Genomic DNA, 16667 nt, shown 5'->3' with positions numbered 1-16667 from the left:
CATTAAAGGATGGGTCAGATGTAAAGGCCAAATTTGTACAATTCACATTTATACAATTTAACCTCTTTCGTTTGTGATGACTATATCACAAAGGTGTTGTACAAATACATTTACTTGTCATTCAGTGCTCATCCCATCATGTCCAGTGAGACATTAATCGGCTGTCAGGTCCAATATCATTGAGGAAGAGCAGATCCATTCTTGTCAAATTGTTGAGAGAAAGTGATGAAAGACCAGACATCCACAGTGTTCACTTTCATGTGGTTACAGTTTTTCGGATTTCACGCTGCAAAGCAATAAAAGCTGGTCACAAATTTTAACCCAGTATCTTTTATTGGCATCACAAAGTTTCTCTTTTATAACTTATAAATCAAATATTTTACAGCCCCCTCAGGTAAAGGCTTTGACCTACAGGAATGCAGGTACTTCTGTAGTTCAGGAGGCAATTATTCAGGGGGGCAGTCTCCTATGGAAAGAGAATTCATCACTGTTAGGTTCAGGGCTGTTGTCTTTGGCACTGAAATACACATGGCCAAGAAAGAAGAAAAAAAAACCTACCATTCTTTGGCAAGATGACCATATTCTCTGGAAGAACCCCATGCCCTGAGGCAAACAGCCTGAACTTCTCCTGCACCTCTGTGCTGAGCTCTGGTGCACGACCTTTAAAAATACAAATTCTTTTTCACTGTATACAGTTTAACTCTAATGTGGCGCACACCAAATGACTACACATTTTTACCATAAGCTTTGATGACCGCATCGGAAGAATTTCCAATGGTCTTGACAGTGTAAACCAGAGCGTACTCGTCATACTTAACATCCACAATCCACATGTCATTCAGACTGCCACGGCCTGACACAAAGGAAACATAAATGGTATACTATTTATGTACGTCATGTCTGTAAGTTATGGGTTCTACTACAGTGGCACTCACTGACATAGCTGAACTTTCCAGGCACATCTGTCTTCCTGGCCAAGTTGTGCATTCTGAAGCAGGACCCATCAGGGCTGCACACACAGCTTGATTACAGTGACCTTTTTGCCTTTAAATTAGATTTACTGTGCATAATCACTTACTTGAGACTTTCAAAGGGCATGTCCAGGTCCCCATCCACTGCTTTGAACATTGAAGTTCCCATCCCCATGGTTTCTTTGTATCTGAGGAACCACTGAGCATTAGTGGCAAAACCAGCCAGGTACCATTTCCCCGACATCTGCACAAACAATATCTTCAGTTCCCAAACGACCATCACTGCCAAATCTAATGAGCCAGAGACATTAGTTAAGCGTATGTGGTGATAGTTGGTAATGTTGTAGATGGTTGTGAGCTGCTGCATCATTTTAACAACAAAGTGAGCCTCAACTCAAAAAGAAATTTCCTATGCTTTTGATCCATCCTTCAGTGCAGCAGGGGCAACCTGTCAAAAGCAGTGGGAGACAACCGTGACAACTGCAACAGGGACCTACAGTATGTCCAGATACTGAGCCTAGGTTTGGATGAGGAGAACATGCAAACCCCACAGAGGAAGGGGGCATGCAATCTGGGAATCGGACCTTGTTGTTGTGAGGCATAAGCTACATAGACACTGCTATTTAGACAATTCATCAGGGTAAACGCAACAAATACCAATATCCATCCACATTCAACCCAAAGGCATTGACTAACTGGGGCTGATGTGTGTATCCATCTCATTTTGCATAGAACAGCCTTAATAAATGTGTTTCTTACCCCCTGAATGTTGAAATCTGATTGCGGCAGGATATGAGCAGATGCCAATATGAAGCAAAGGCTTAGTCCCAGTGCTGTGGTCAGGGAGGTCATTGTGACAGAAGTTCAGTCCGTCTCACAGAGCAGATCTGATGAAGTTCTGTTGAACGGATTCTGAAAGGGCCCCTTTTATATTGCCCAGAAACAGAAACGCCTACTCTCAGCATGCCGCTGGATATGTCTATGCATGAGAGGCAGTGCTATTGGATCTGACAGCGGGTTACTGTCCTTCATATTAGACAAGGCAATAAATCTTAATGAATGACAAGTGAGTCAAGAGCCTCTTTCTCAAACAGTACTGACATTATTGAGGAGCATGCAAATCTATCTTGCATTATTTTGTTAGTTATTTCCCCAGTTCAAAGGGCATAAACAGAGCAGTGACCTGACTCCAGAGCTTTCAGTGGTGTAAAGAATTAAATCCGTCTGTCAGCAGTGCTGACTCAAGTACAGTATGTGCATCATGACATTTACCATAAAAAGTCTGGGATAATAACTATGTTAAGCTTATGTCTGTTCTGCTGCATTTCATTTCCTCTTATATTACTATTTCTGTTGTACTTCAAGTTCTACTAAGTATTTTTCCACATGAGTGATAAAGATAATGAATCAGTAGATAAATCATCCTTTGACTTAAATACCATTCCTGTTTAAACAAGCCCCCCCTTAAACATGCATATTTTGGTAGAAACCCTCCCTATAGTAAAGTTTGCATGATCTGCCCCCTTTAAGTGGGTAAGTTTTACCGGCCATCTTACAGCTTTTTTTGTTAGGCATTATAATTAGTCCATATTTAATCAAGTATTATGGTATTTGGGCAATACACAGAGACATATTGGGAAGCTTTTTATTTAAAGTCTAGATATATTGCCAATAAAATGAGCAATTGTTCCCATGCACTGCAAATATAAAAATATTTCAAACTAGCTGCTCATGTTTTTTTTTCTGTGTTGTCATGCATTCCAGCTGACGTAAAACAGTTGTAAACTAGACCAGGATTGGGTGATTGGAGCGTGTGGACGCATGTGTCATAGTGAGAAACTCGAGCCAGTTATGAATGAATCCGCGTGAGTGCTCGCCAGTGACCAGCACTAGTCCACATAGGCGCCATTGGCCTTTCCCACTCCTTAGTGCCAGCTGTGCCTCCCGCTCCGTCACATTGAAACTGATGTTGAGTATCTGCACGACCATCAGGTAAAAGAGTCCGGCTGTGATGATGCCACTGTACCACACACAGGTGAAGCACAAGGCTGTGCTGTTGGGATAAGAGAGGACATGACCGAGATGGATTTGTCTTATACCAAAGAACAGTGACCTGCAGTGTTACCTGAACTGTGAGTAGACATCTGGGCAGTAGAAGGCAGCAGTCAGCACATGTTGTCCTGGACAAATGCTGTGCAGCACTAGGCTTATTCCGTACACAGAGGTTACCAGAAACAGCCCTAGGGTCAACAGGAAACCGCGGTGGTTGGCTTGTCCGACACAGCTGTTTATCCTGCAGCATCTCATCAATCAGACAAAGAAAAATATTTATAGTACAATAATATTTTTCATGAAGTGATGTCATAAATGTTTTTATATGTTCTGTACTTTGTACTGAATATCCCCCCCCCCCCCCCCAAAAAAAAAACAACAAACAATTAATGACGTATGCGCCTCTGACCCACCAGATACAGTGATGGTCCAGGCGTTGCACACAGGCTCCACATGTCCGACAGTGCCCTGCTCGTGGAGGTCTTATTATTTTGCACAATGCACAGCGAACCCACTTGGTTCTAATGGAGGTTTTAGTTGTTTGGGACTTCACATCTTCATTAACTGCCATGTTCTCTTGTTTGTGTGTGTCAAACAGATCTGGGGTCACGTATCCCGGGCTCCTCTTGGTGTTTATTAGAGAGATTATTGTCAGGATCATGCCAGTAGTGACTGTGCAAAGCTGTGTGCAGTTGACATCTCCTCGCGGCAGGATCTCAGTGATGAAGAGGTAGTACATATAGCCCAAAGAGTAAAGTGCCAGAGTGAGAAAGAAGACGGTGCGGCGCTTCTTTTGGTGAGTGGCGTAGTAGTACCAGAGCACTAGCACGGGCAGAGCTGTCAGAACAGTGACACCCAGCAGAAAGTGTATAGCTGCAATTCTGAGGAGTAGGGGCAGGAGCACCAGCGCTGGGACCATGGAGATCTCCAGGTTGTCGATTATGATCCGGAGAACTGGAGATCGAAAACCACATCTGAAGCGTTTGGACTTCAACCAGCTATTCAGGGGTAACAGGAAAAAAAAGCTTAGATTAGATGGGATTTGGGAAAAGTGAACATGATGGGCTTAAAGATAGAGGATTCGACTAGACTAACCTTTCATGCTCTATTGTTTTTTTCCCCCTTATGAAAAACATACACTGTCTATTTCAATAAGCTTCTTCAAAAGTTTTGTAGAGTGTTGTATACATTTTTCCTTAAACTCTTGTATTGATGATAGGCGAGTGTGACCATTGCGCAAAGCCTTTTCCAGCACATCCAGCACTCTGTGGTGGCCAATCCATGTGTGAAAATGATCTTGTGTGCCCTGAACCACTCTGTCACAATGTAAGTCCGTTCAATCCAGGCGTTTTCATCTTGGAATATGCCATCAGGGAAGAAGACATCCATTGATGGAATAACCTGGTCATTCAGGATGTTCAGCTCGTCATCTGATCTCATTCTTTGGGCCCATTAACGTGTTGCTGAACCTAAACCTGACCAACTGCAGCGAGCCCAGATCAGGTGCCGACTTCTTTAGGTCAGGCAGTGTATGTGAAGTTGTGGTTTGTTTAATTCATGCATGTTTAATGCATGCAGAATCATTCACTGGACCTGCTTTGATTGTTTCGGCTCTCAAATTGCCTCCACCACAAACCATGTCTTTATTGTTAATGAGCAGAGCTTAGAACATTTCATCAACAACAACCTAAGAACAATAACAATCTTTTAAAGCCTCACCCAGTCTTTTTAGGCTGTATACAACATTTGTCCAGCAGATGGTGCTGATGGACATTTTACACCCCTCCGCCATTTGAATACATGTGCGTTAGTGTTAAAAGTGAGCAACCTCATTATACGTTTTTTTTTTTTTTTTCACCTGTTAAACGCCTCATCCAGGCCTTCACAGTCACAGCTCTGGAAACAGTCGCACTCACAGCAGCACATAGGGTCGTCCGGCTCAGGAGGCTTCAACCTCTCCCACTTCATCCTGGCTACCTGGAGAGTATAGTAGGCTATACTTAAATATCCCATTGCTCATGGAACAAATATGTGGTGCGAGTATGGGGTTTTATTCCTGCTTTAGACATCCTCAGGAAATAGTCTTTATGGGCTCATTGGTTTGCAATACTTCTACCTCGTGTCATGTCTTTTTTTTTTTTTTTTACTGCTCTAGGTTTCTTAAACAACTGAGACGGATTTAAAGGATTTCTATTGATTTGTGTGCACTTCTACACTGCAATTACAATCACAAGGTGCACTTACAGCAAGGGACTTTCTGGAGACTGGCCAACCACAAGCACCACTTAAACAAACACAAAAGTCCTGATAAAACAATTGACAGTTTTTCTGTAAAGAATGTTTTCAAGCTCCTGACCCATAAAAAAAAAAGATAATTAGTTTAATCTGGGACTTTTAATTGTAAAGTAATTCCCTAGGGTATCTAAACTAATTTCACAAAACAAGGTCACTCTGTCTACAGGGAAATGTATAAGTGGGCCAGCAAATCTGAATGATATTGTCAGTGCCTTATCAAATTTGTTGTTTTACACTAAGGTTTACAGTGAGGTCTAACAATCTGCACTTCTAATCTCTGAATGTCATTAAGTCAACTTACCTTGTGTTTCCTGTAGTTGGAGAATGCTTCAACAAATATATCAAGGCAAATAAATCATAAAACATATAGTTGCTTTGTGCCATATCAGCAATTAGATCATCTCCTGCCTCATGATACCGGCGCACCAGTCTTCTTAAATTCTTCTTTAAGTGGTTTTCTGCACTGCCTTCTCACCCTACTGTCTCACTTTTCAAAGACCTATCTTTCTCAAATTTCCTCAAATTCTTCACAAGTCTCTAGGCATACCTTGGCTGCTTTTGCTTTAGCCGGTTGATAACCCTGGCATTTGCTTTGGTAAATATAGGCGCGAGCTCAACTTTTGGAGTGAAGAGCACCCCAGTGGTCCGGGTTGTCCTTGGTGCGGCGGGCCAGCTGTCAGAGAGTATATACTGAGGCGCTGCAGAGCCACAGTGCTGATAATCCAGGCATTGAGTTGGTTATGGCTCATATCAGAAACATGACAGGCGCTCATAGAGGAGGAGAGTGAGCATTGAGCGACAGGCTGCCCCACCCTCCGGGATCACATTTCCTCCAAACAGGCAACCTGACCTTACAACTCCACTCACGCAGAAAAGTCTGGAAGAAAGTATAGCCATGGAAATCACCATGTAAACTATGAAAAACAGGAATCAGTCATGTTGAATGTAAGCAAGATTAATACATGTAGCAGAATCAGACTTTAAAAAAAATATATTATTATTTTGAAACTCGAGTCATTAGCCTGTTTATTTTTCTTTGTTTGTTTTTCCCTTGAGCAATGCACTGCAATTGCCCACATCTGCTGACAGGTGGTTAGATAAAGAATTATACAGTTATTCTTCAGCATTAAAGTGATCGTCTGTAAGTTTGCAAAGTGAGGAGAGATAGGGTGAAATGTGAAAGTAAACTCCTCCCCTCTTGGACCAGAAAGCCCTTCTTAGTTTGCAAAATGTGGGGAGCAGGAACAGAATTTTGAAAGTAAACGATCAAGCTCCTCCCCCTCCCTCCTGATTGGACCTGACAGACTGGTTCACAGGAAAAGCTCGTCTCATTGGTCAACATGGGAGGATACTAGACTGTGATTAGCTGCAGAAATCTAGGAAGGAGGAACTTCGAAAATATTTTTAATTTCATGTTTGTCTTTACTTATTAAAACTTGCATATAAGCAAAAGTACCATGCGTGATACTGTGTAGACAAATACATTTCTATTTCATGAGCCAAAATGCGCTGTGTTTTGAGCAGAGCTGCTCTGTGTCCCACATAGGCTACTGTACACTAGGGGACACCTTTAGCTTAATCTGTACAGTTATTTTTGCAAATGTCTGCTTAAATGTAAATCTGAAGTGCTTAAAATGCCTTTATTACCTTTATATATAAAAGATGTATGTAAAAGAGTCCATAAAACAGTACAAACAGGTTAAGGAAAAGTCTGCAAATACATTGTTGCATTGGGCAAATACAATGTTGCATTGGGCACTGGCACAAAACTACAGTGGCACTGGTCTTGTGAAATACAATAAGCTGATCTAATACTGTTTTTACATTTAGGTTTCAAAATTCAAAATTCTGCTCAAAATTTAACTTGCAATAATTTGTTTTTATGCAAGCCCTGCTAACTGAAAGATGACAATGGGGAGGTGCTGTAGGCCATTGAAACCTTTTAGCCTGGTCTTGATCCACTGAATCAATGCGGAGACAGGAGTGGGCTTGAGCGTCTGTGGGTTATACGTCCATTAGTCTTGATGGAGCCCGGAACTCGAGATACCAGCTCTAATCTATTTTAGAGGAGAAAAAATGCTGAGAGTATATGACAATAGACTGACGAGCATAACACTGAAGATGTGTATCAGCAAATTGAATAAAGAGGGCATTTAGGCAAAAGCAGAAGAGACCATGGAGTTGTGCATTGAAGATTTTCAAGGGACACCTCGGAACAAAAATAAACTACTAAAAGACAAAAGTAAATATGTATGTCACTACAAGTTTCTTATGGTGTTGGTAAAAGAAACTGTACATATAGTTTCTATCCCATGATTGATAAAAAGTAATTGACAAACACTACGGTTTTAATAAAAGGAAGTTGGCACAAGTAAAAATAACATTTATTTTCAAAGACACCTGATACTAGACACATCAAACATTCATTTGTTCATAATGTATTGTACACAACACACACATACTTTCACAAACTCTATATCTCACATCTTACTATCACATGAGGTACGATTGCCTTTTCTGTGAACAACTTTAAAACTTGGTCCCTTATGTCCGGTCTCTTCATTATTTAAGACTCAATGTCACATTTGGAGGAAAGACATTTCAAGTCCCATACACTGTCCCACTATTTGCCATAATTACGAACTGTAGTGATTTTTGTTTGATGCTTATCACTGGGAACCACGAATATCAAGTCAATCAAGTGTAAAATCAAGGGTAAACCAAGTGATGCCACAAACAAATGCAGTGTTTTGCAGCAACAGGAATGATTCAATGTAAACAGGAATGAAAGTGGCCACATGACTGAACATGGGCCAATCAGTGTGCATCATGTTGCAACGTCTGAGACGATCTATTCTTCAAGGGTCCGGAAGCCGTTTTGCATGTCCTCCTGCAGCTGCGCAAAATCAGCTTTAATCTTAGCTTCTCCGTCTTTAACCGGATCCTGTCATACAAAACAAAAATAGTCAAGAAAATATAGAAAAAATGGATGCAAATAAGATGAATTACTTTGAACTTCATGGAGCTGATCTTGTAGAGGGTGTCTCCCATATGTTCACGGATCATGGTCCAGGTGATTTTGTTGTCACTCTGGGCTGTGGACTCCACCGCGTGGCGAGCCATTTCGTAAAATGCGATCATGTTTGAGAGGATACCAACAGTTTTGTAAAAGGGACAAAACCTAAAGCACAAAAAACCCCAAACATGCTCAATAAAGTTAAATGTCCAAAATAGTGTGATTAGCAAGATATCTGTTAAAGGTAAAGGCCCTGTATCCAATTTTGTTTCTAGTAGTGGAATGAAAGTAGTTTATCCTCCTTTAGAGTATTGCATAGAATCATTAAGCGTTCAGTTTCATGAACTTGCAGGCTGCAGATGCTACACATAGGTTAGGAAAGTTAGTCACAACTAACATTTTGGCTCTAACTTTCATTCTTTGTATTGAGAAAAAAAAAATCAGGTCTAGGGCCTTTAAGTACATGTTTCTTACCTGTCATATGGGGTGTAGCCATTCTGCTGAAGAAAGTCATCCTTGATGAGTTTAGCAACTTCTAGAGTGATCTTGTCTGTTTCAGCAAGAGAGGCCTGTGAACGCATCATCATGATAAAGATTTATGCATTATGCTTTTTAATACAACCTTGAGGTTGTAACGACGACGCTCACCTTTCCCACAAGCTGCACGATTTCAGCCAAATCTTCCTCTTCTTGAAGAATCTCTTTAGCTTTTGTGCGAAGTGCCACAAACTCTGGGAAATGTTTGTCGTAGTATTCATCAAGTGCACGTGTGTATTTGCTGTAACTGATGAGCCAATTTACCGATGGAAAATGCTTCCTCTGAGCAAGTTTTTTATCCAAACCCCAGAAAACCTTAAACAAGGAAGACATAGGAGAATGAGTCGCTGCGTACTTTTACAAGCAGGAGGAGTGAAAGTGGTGGCCTACCTGAACAATTCCCAGGGTTGCTGATGTGACAGGGTCTGAGAAGTCTCCACCAGGGGGCGACACACTAAAACATACAATAATCCCACATGCAGCAATAACATATTTTGATCTCAAGTCTTTCATTATGCTTTGAACCATAAAAATGTTGAACTCACGCTCCTACAATGCTGACACTGCCTTCTCTCTCAGGGTTTCCCAGGCACTTAACGCGTCCAGCACGTTCATAGAAAGAGGCGAGACGGGCACCCAGGTAAGCAGGATATCCACTGTCTATTGAAAACCACAGACACGTAGTTTCACAATTCTTAATTAATGATAGCTTATATTTTGCAGTATAAATAAACCTACCAGCAGGCATTTCTGCCAATCTTCCTGAAATTTCTCGTAGAGCTTCTGCCCATCGGGAAGTTGAGTCAGCCATCATGCTTACATTATACCCCATATCTCTGAAATACTCCGACAACGTAATTCCTGAAAAACATTTTTTTTTTCAGCATCAAAGATTTCACTTACCATTAAAATTCATTTTAAAAATGTACCTGTGTAAATTGAGGCTTCTCTGGCAGCCACAGGCATGTTCGATGTATTAGCAACTAATGCTGTTCTCTTCATGATGCTTTCGACCTTACCATCGACTTCCATAGTGAGCTGTTGGGGCAGAGTCGTCACACACAATCAGAAAAAACAAATACCAGGATCCAATGAGGCAAAATCTGTGTAATACCTCTGGGAAATCTCTTAACACTTCAGACATTTCATTTCCTCGCTCTCCACAACCAACATAGATGATAACATCACTGTTGGAGTACTTTGACAGCGACTGAGAAATTACAGTTTTTCCACATCCAAACGCTCCAGGAATAGCAGTTGTACCGCCTTGCACACAACTGCAAAACAGAAGAGCTATTTCAGTGTCCCTGTAGGAGCTATTAAAGCATTATTATATTGTTTTTAAGGCACAGCTCACGGGAAAAGTGCATCCAGGACTCTTTGACCAGTCAGCAGTGGATGATTGGCAGGCAGCTTTTCTGTAACGGGACGCACTTGCCGCACTGGCCACACCTGCATCATTGTGAACTTTTCCTTGATTCCTTCAAACTCTAGTTCCAGTACAACATCCTAGAAGGAAAACAAATAAATGGATAAATGCTGATTAAACATAAAATTGGATCATAAAAACAAAGTATTAATTGCCACACTCACAGAGAGGTCGTAATTTCCGGGAGATGCCAGATATGTGACTGTGCCTCTGCTTCGGGGAGGAAGCATTAACTTGTGCTTTATAAGGGAGTTCTCATGAACCATACCGTAGATATCTCCACCTGTGACATGGCTACCAGCCTAAAATAACACAATGACATTTTTTTTTTTTTTATTAATTCCCACAAAGCAGAAAACAAAACAAACGTACTCGTAAATTTTGACCAGGAGCGAATTCCCATTTAATATCCCTGTTAAGAGCGCCAATATTTATTCCTCTTGGTATATAAATGCTTTGAGTCATGTCATTGATGTCTTTAAGTGGACGCTGGATGCCATCAAAAATGGAGTTCATGATTCCTGGACCCAGCTCTACGGAGAGTGGTTTTCCAGTTCGCAGGACAGGGTCACCAACAGAAACACCAGCTGTTGCAGCAGTCAAGGGCAATCTATCATGTCTTTAGACCAGGCAAGTCACTGAACTCTGAATATGAAAATATGTGTAAAAGGATACAAGTTTCCTCATAGACCTGGATGGTTGCCATATCTCCTTCCAGTCGAATAATCTCTCCCACCAGTTCACTGTGACCAACACGCACCAGTTCATACATGGCAGCACCTGCCATTGCAGTAGCTGTCACCACTGTTGAAAGCAAAAACAAGCACAAAAGCTGAACATCAAAGTATGGTCACAATGTTACTGCCATCTTTACACCTTTTAGAGGGTCATACCTGGTCCAGAGACGCCATGGACAAACCCGAACTGGCTTTCACGTTCCTCATCCTGGATCTTTGGAAGCTTTGAAGTGTCCATTTTAACAACTAGTTACTGCGAACATAATAGCGTTAATACACCATATTTGTCTTTATGTTCCTTATAGACTACATACTTTTCCAAGAGGATTTAAGGACAAACCTACGTTACTACAAGTAAATTCATCAACTTTAGCTATCATCACAATGTTCCTGATCGTCTTAAAATTATCCATATCAATTATCTAGGTATCCACAAAATATGACAACGTTTCCAAACACTGTATTGAAAACAAAAGTCAAATACAGTACAATACAATTTACATTTATGGCAAAGCGGATTTGTGCGTAATCACGTACAGTCAGGTGACTTGTTAGCATTAGCCTTTTACATCTTTATGTTCAATCAAACTATCCTTCACAATGAACGCTTAACAACAACGAGTCATTTTTCATGATTTACTCACCTTTTATAACTCTGTGTCCAAGTTTAACCTTTAGCTACGGCGGACTAATCACCTGCATAGCATTGAACTGTCAAGGGAAGACAACAGAGCCATAGTGGCTCAAATGCGCTACAATCCTGCTTTGAGAATGAATCTGGAGCCAAGATGGCGTCCCGTTCTGCTTCTTTAAAAGTTCCGCCTGTCTGTTTTTTCTTCAGCCAAATATTATTCTGACCTCTGCTGGTGAGGTTTATCACTACACTAATAGAGGTACTGTTACTGTACTGGGAATTTAGTGTTCACATAGATACAGATTTTGCTCGAAAATGAGGAGTAAAAAACTTAAAGACAGTAGAGTAAAGTTACATTACAACTTTTTAAAATAATTGTACTTCTTAGAGTAGTTTTAGTCCATATGGTACTTTTTACTTCAAGGCTACTTGAGTAATAGCCTATTGTAATAATAATATCTGTACTCTTACTTGAGTAAAAAAAAAAGTTACTCCATCCACAGTGTGTAAATTCTTTAAGTGGCAAAAGCTTCATGTTGTCACATAAAATAGATGTAGTTTGTGTTTCATGTACTTTTTTAACTACGTTGTACTACCTTTTTAATTTTTCTGACATTTCCTTCCATTTCATATTTTGCTTCTCTTCTGACACTACTGAATCATAAATGTGACTTTTACGCTCACACAGTTAGTACTCACAGTTCTCAAGTAGCATTTTCCCAAGGTACCTTTTATTTTTAATTATTTTACTCATCAATCAATCAGACTTTATTTATAAAGCGCATGTCGAAAAGGTATCACAAAGTGCTTTACAGATTACAACATTTAAAACAATACGCCTCATGTTGGTCAAGTTTTTTATACTTCTTCTTGAGTAAAGTAAAGTTACTCTTACTTGAGGAAATATTTGAGCTACTCTACCCACCTCTGGGAATCATATTTACTAATATTCCTATGGTAGTCCAAGAGTTTTGCTTGTGAGACAGGGATAATCCTTTTATTGGGGAAAACACTCTTTGAGGTAAGATTGCAAAGTTATTTTGTGGTTGACATCATAAAAATGAAATAATAGATTCCTTTGGGTTTCATAATACATTATAGATTATAGATGTTGGCCTAGTTTTCATGTATACTCAGTATTTACATTTTTATAGCAGTCTACACAGAATATAAATATATTGTACAATCAATATTTTCATAAATACAAAATGTCACTTTTTCCATACAAAATAATAAATAAGTGCTGAGTTTTGAGGTGAACTGGAAATAAGTCTTGGGAATGGAAATCCAATTCTATCATGAACTGATATGTCAGAATTAAGTATAGTTTAATATTAGCTCTGGTGACAATGTAAACATACAGTTTGAAGAGGGATGCTTTGTGCATGAAAGAGTCCACTAGATGGAGTCAGAGCTGGTATTAAAGAATCTCACGGAGTTGCAGCTTTATTTTCATGATCTGAGATTGTCCAGTTTTTTAATCCGACCACTCATTCTCCTCCAATTCAGAGTCCTCCTCGGAGTCAGTGTACTCCACTGCAATTCGCCGTGACAGGATTGTGGCCACGTCATTTCCCACCGGCTCCCACTTGTTTTGCTGTTCTTGCAGCTCTTGAACCTTTTTCAGTTGTATACCTGTTGGAATAAACAATGTTTAATCAACAGTTAAAGCCTCAAGCATGATCTTTGCTACACACCTGACAGACCTGACTACATCAATAGTTCATGAGCAGTTTATAAATCATAAAATATCCTTATGCTAGTTTCAAGATGATTTATTCAGGGATTTACAACTGGAAAACTCATTCACCACAAGTGTTTGACTCACCCATTCGAATTGCAGATAAAAGATCACTTCTGGCATCCCTGACAGGTTGTGTGTCAGCTCGGCCACTGTGGCTGTATCCCGCTGTCTGTTGGGGTGCAGCGGGGGGAGGGACAGGTGGAGGTGGGGGTCCTGGTGGTGGTGGTACAGGTGGGAGTACATATCCCGGCCCCACATGTAAAACTCCATTAAGAGGTGGAGATAGTGCACCAGGAGGACATCCAAATGCAGTCTGTGCAGATGGGATTTTTGCTCCAGGACCATGAAGTGGTGGGATTGTGCTGTGATAATAAAAAGATCTTTTTAATTTCTAAATACATCATTCAGCATTGTGTCCCGTTGTCCTGCCAGCACAACTCAAACTTGCTCTGATCTTGTTTTCCAGTTTACAGCATATTTATTCTGAGGACAAAATTATTTTAATATAGTATGTTATTGTTCAAGCAAGTCCTTATTGGAATCTTCATTTCAAGGGATTCCTGTTTCTATAGACTTATAAATAAATACACATATTGACACTTGCTTCTGAGAGAAAATGACACAGGAAGAACAAAGAGAAAGTGTCCTAAACAGAGTCAAACCTTCAACTCTCTTACTGTGATGGAGGAGTGCTAACCACTCATCATGTACTGTATATTATAAGAAACTATGATGTTATAAAAATCCATGTGGTCCTGGTACTAGTTTGCACTAATACTAAATGTTTGTCTTACTTGTATTCAGCAGGTGGATGCACTGCACCATTCGTTTGCTCTGAGAAGGGTGGCTCTATAGTGGAGTAGGTTCCTCTCTTGTAATTTACATCAATGCTGTGGTATTCATGCTCCACGGATACGTAATCTGGAGATTTGGGAAAGGTACCGGCTGCATGGACAGGTACTGGAGGGACAGGATAGTCTGGGAGGTCAGGCCTTGAGAAACAAAGAAAAACAGGAGGCTTTGAAAAAAAAAAAAAATACCCTCTACAATCTTCTCTACAACCATTTTGGCCTGGAATATTGGACATTTTTGCTTGCATCTTGCTGGATAGATTATTATAATTGTTGTGGTTCTGGTGGTGAAATATTTTGTTACTTCTTAAGAAAACCATAATTCAATCTTACAAGTTATTTGTCCATCATGCAAGTGTCTAATACTGTATAATAATAATCCTACTTGTGGTACTTGGGCTGCTTCAGATCGTACTTGGGGTAATCCGCAATTTTAGAGGTAGACATGGTTTACACTATTTACACTATATAATTTAGTCTAATTCAGGGGTATTTTAGACACAACCTGGTGCTACTTGAAAGGTGAATTATTCTACCAGGTGGTACTAAATGTTTGAAAACCTCTGGCCTCAGGGTTACACTACGACGGCGTCATAGGCAGCAATAATCATACATTGATCTTTGCAAACACAAACCTGCCGTCTGGCGAGAGCGAGCCCTCAGAAGACGCCCCTCGCCGAAGACTCTGTGGATGCCTGTGGTCGGGACGAAGCTCTTTATCCAATGCCATCATGTTCCACTCCTGTCTGCGGTTTCGGGCCTTTCTCACTTTTTTCACCTCCCGCTGAATTGTGTTACTGTCCACACAGCGCTTTTGTTCCTTTAGATGTCATAGCAAAGTTAGTATTTTAAATCAATGTTATTTACCCTTTATTTGTCATGTGTGCACCAACCCTTTGCTTTCTCCTCTCCTTCCTCTTGTCCTCTGTATCCTGCAGCATTTTTTCCTTCCACAGGTCAAAAAAGTAAGAAGGATCTGAGTAAAACTTAATTGCGTCGGTTGAGTCATCTCTGAAAGAGTGATTACATCGTTGGTAAATAGGAATTGTGTGGCTTGCTTTACAATAAAGTTCAAATTCATACCTATAGGCGGAGAGAGTGCTTAAGGGAGGGGGCTTGTCACTTGTGTTGTACATGTCAGTCACAGAGGTGGGAGTGCTTCCTTTGGACAAAACCTGCTGATCCTGGAGAGTAGAGCTTCTAAATGCTTTTCTCATATTAATGTCCTGAAGAGAGACTGAACACACACACAAAAAACACAAGTTAGAAAGTAAAAACTTAATCTACACATGTAAACACAACATGGCACTCACCCTCTTCAATACTAGAGTCAAGTTGAGTGACTTTGATGGCCAAGCGATCGATGCGGTCCTGCAGAGAGTTTGCGCGGCCGTAAAATGTATTGGCCTCATTAAATAGTTCCCCGAACACATTTTCAGCATGTTTGCCTGCACAAAAAAGCTGTGTTATTCAGTGCAATTTAAACCTGCTGAATATTTTCTTGCCACACATTGTATGAAATGATCTAAATCTCCTTTATTGTAACTGTCCCATCTTTCAGGCACTCTCTCTCCTGTTGGTGATACAGGGCTGTGCGGTAAGCCCTGGGCTCCTGTAACTGCACTAAATCCCACACACGATAATCTCTATGTATGGGACAGATGTCCAGTGTATCCGCTTCCAAAAATAGTATTCTTGCGTTGTGTTTGAACAACTGCCCAATAAAATGTTAAGCATTTATTCTCACAATCAGTTTTGGTTTGATCTCATCATGACTTGATTTTCATTTGTAGATTGTCTTTATAATAGACATATAGACAATAAACTAGTTCTGTTCACTTTGACACTACCGTACATCAGGACAGTAGTCAGGGCAGAAGTTAAACAGCCAATGATGCAAATGATTTCCTATTGTCAACTCTTAATGACAATAATTAGATCATTTCTCATGAACACATTTATGTTGCTGCATATATAGCATCTTACTGAGACTGCTGAGCTGCCGGATAATGGCGGACAGTGTGTTATTGGTTACACACTCCAGCTCGTTGCCAATCCCATCAGGCACTCTGCCGTGGCACAAGTGCCGTGGCTGGATGTTTCTCTTCACCAGAGGCATGAGCCCTTGTCACACAGCACCTGCTGCAGCCTCAGTCAACAACCTGCAAATCACAAGCAACACATTAGCAGCTAGTCATGAGAAAAATTATTGAAATGTAGCAATAATCCTCTAAATAAAAGCACTTATTTCTGAACGTTGCCATTTAGCACTGTCTCTCCAAATGTTTTTATTATTATTTTCCCCAGAACACATTTCAATAGATAGATAGATAGATAGATAGATAGGCCTATATATATAAATTAATACAATTGAATTAATTTTATTTTCTGTAGCGACCTT

The 16667-nt window shown here is 40.4% G+C and overlaps 4 protein-coding genes across 6 annotated transcripts; all 4 read right to left on the bottom strand.

Annotated features, from left to right (window-relative positions):
- Nucleotides 1-302: 302 nt before the first annotated feature.
- Nucleotides 303-1891, bottom strand: LOC306970490 (lipocalin-like). The gene is made up of 6 exons (XM_079566474.1): nucleotides 1731-1891; nucleotides 1079-1215; nucleotides 936-1009; nucleotides 740-853; nucleotides 559-660; nucleotides 303-466 (listed from the first exon to the last, which is right to left on the bottom strand). The coding sequence occupies exons 1-6, from the start codon at nucleotides 1821-1823 to the stop codon at nucleotides 447-449; spliced, it is 540 nt and encodes a 179-aa protein (XP_079422600.1). The 5' UTR covers nucleotides 1824-1891; the 3' UTR covers nucleotides 303-446.
- Nucleotides 1892-2599: 708 nt separating this feature from the next.
- LOC306970578 (palmitoyltransferase ZDHHC23-A-like) lies at nucleotides 2600-6040 on the bottom strand. 2 transcript variants are annotated; one of them, XM_079566571.1, is made up of 5 exons: nucleotides 5620-6040; nucleotides 4882-5000; nucleotides 3437-4021; nucleotides 3097-3264; nucleotides 2600-3024 (listed from the first exon to the last, which is right to left on the bottom strand). In XM_079566571.1, exons 2-5 carry the CDS (start codon nucleotides 4989-4991, stop codon nucleotides 2757-2759), a joined length of 1131 nt encoding a protein of 376 aa, XP_079422697.1. In that variant the 5' UTR covers nucleotides 4992-5000; nucleotides 5620-6040; the 3' UTR covers nucleotides 2600-2756. The 2 variants fall into 2 exon arrangements, with proteins under 2 accessions (XP_079422697.1, XP_079422698.1); XM_079566572.1 differs by having other exon boundaries at nucleotides 5866-6040.
- A 1911-nt stretch (nucleotides 6041-7951) lies between these two features.
- LOC306970823 (V-type proton ATPase catalytic subunit A-like) lies at nucleotides 7952-11806 on the bottom strand. 2 transcript variants are annotated; one of them, XM_079566852.1, is made up of 15 exons: nucleotides 11682-11806; nucleotides 11194-11290; nucleotides 10976-11104; nucleotides 10673-10887; nucleotides 10465-10602; nucleotides 10229-10380; nucleotides 9986-10148; nucleotides 9801-9909; nucleotides 9610-9732; nucleotides 9417-9531; nucleotides 9262-9325; nucleotides 8983-9186; nucleotides 8809-8903; nucleotides 8328-8499; nucleotides 7952-8262 (listed from the first exon to the last, which is right to left on the bottom strand). In XM_079566852.1, exons 2-15 carry the CDS (start codon nucleotides 11273-11275, stop codon nucleotides 8170-8172), a joined length of 1854 nt encoding a protein of 617 aa, XP_079422978.1. In that variant the 5' UTR covers nucleotides 11276-11290; nucleotides 11682-11806; the 3' UTR covers nucleotides 7952-8169. The 2 variants fall into 2 exon arrangements, with proteins under 2 accessions (XP_079422978.1, XP_079422977.1); XM_079566851.1 differs by having other exon boundaries at nucleotides 9417-9732.
- Nucleotides 11807-13136: 1330 nt separating this feature from the next.
- wasf3a (WASP family member 3a) lies at nucleotides 13137-16385 on the bottom strand (the record flags this gene model as incomplete). Its single annotated transcript, XM_079566841.1, has 8 exons — nucleotides 13137-13306; nucleotides 13500-13777; nucleotides 14210-14407; nucleotides 14902-15086; nucleotides 15160-15277; nucleotides 15350-15503; nucleotides 15580-15714; nucleotides 16253-16385. The coding sequence occupies 8 exons, from the start codon at nucleotides 16383-16385 to the stop codon at nucleotides 13149-13151; spliced, it is 1359 nt and encodes a 452-aa protein (XP_079422967.1). The 3' UTR covers nucleotides 13137-13148.
- Nucleotides 16386-16667: the final 282 nt, after the last annotated feature.

This window comes from Gobius niger (assembly GCF_951799975.1).
Source record: "Gobius niger genome assembly, chromosome: 11".
Classification (NCBI taxonomy): Eukaryota; Metazoa; Chordata; class Actinopteri; order Gobiiformes; family Gobiidae; genus Gobius; species Gobius niger.
This window is presented reverse-complemented; position numbering and strand designations above follow the sequence as displayed.

What these genes read in the sequence shown, in the direction of transcription:
- LOC306970490 (XM_079566474.1), bottom strand. Translation starts at nt 1,823, where the DNA reads ATGACCTCCCTGACCACAGCACTGGGACTAAGCCTTTGCTTCATATTG. An exon ending in TGCGGTCATCAAAGCTTATG is followed by an intron (nt 661 to 739) that starts GTAAAAATGTGT and finishes GTATTTTTAAAG; the next exon opens with GTCGTGCACCAGAGCTCAGC. An exon ending in GGTCATCTTGCCAAAGAATG is followed by an intron (nt 467 to 558) that starts GTAGGTTTTTTT and finishes CTCTTTCCATAG; the next exon opens with GAGACTGCCCCCCTGAATAA.
- LOC306970578 (XM_079566571.1), bottom strand. Translation starts at nt 4,991, where the DNA reads ATGAAGTGGGAGAGGTTGAAGCCTCCTGAGCCGGACGACCCTATGTGC. An exon ending in CTGGACCATCACTGTATCTG is followed by an intron (nt 3,265 to 3,436) that starts GTGGGTCAGAGG and finishes GAGATGCTGCAG; the next exon opens with GATAAACAGCTGTGTCGGAC. An exon ending in GATGTCTACTCACAGTTCAG is followed by an intron (nt 3,025 to 3,096) that starts GTAACACTGCAG and finishes TTATCCCAACAG; the next exon opens with CACAGCCTTGTGCTTCACCT.
- LOC306970823 (XM_079566851.1), bottom strand. Translation starts at nt 11,275, where the DNA reads ATGGACACTTCAAAGCTTCCAAAGATCCAGGATGAGGAACGTGAAAGC. An exon ending in AGTGTCAGCATTGTAGGAGC is followed by an intron (nt 9,326 to 9,416) that starts GTGAGTTCAACA and finishes TGTATGTTTTAG; the next exon opens with TGTGTCGCCCCCTGGTGGAG. An exon ending in GGCTACACCCCATATGACAG is followed by an intron (nt 8,500 to 8,808) that starts GTAAGAAACATG and finishes TTTGTGCTTTAG; the next exon opens with GTTTTGTCCCTTTTACAAAA.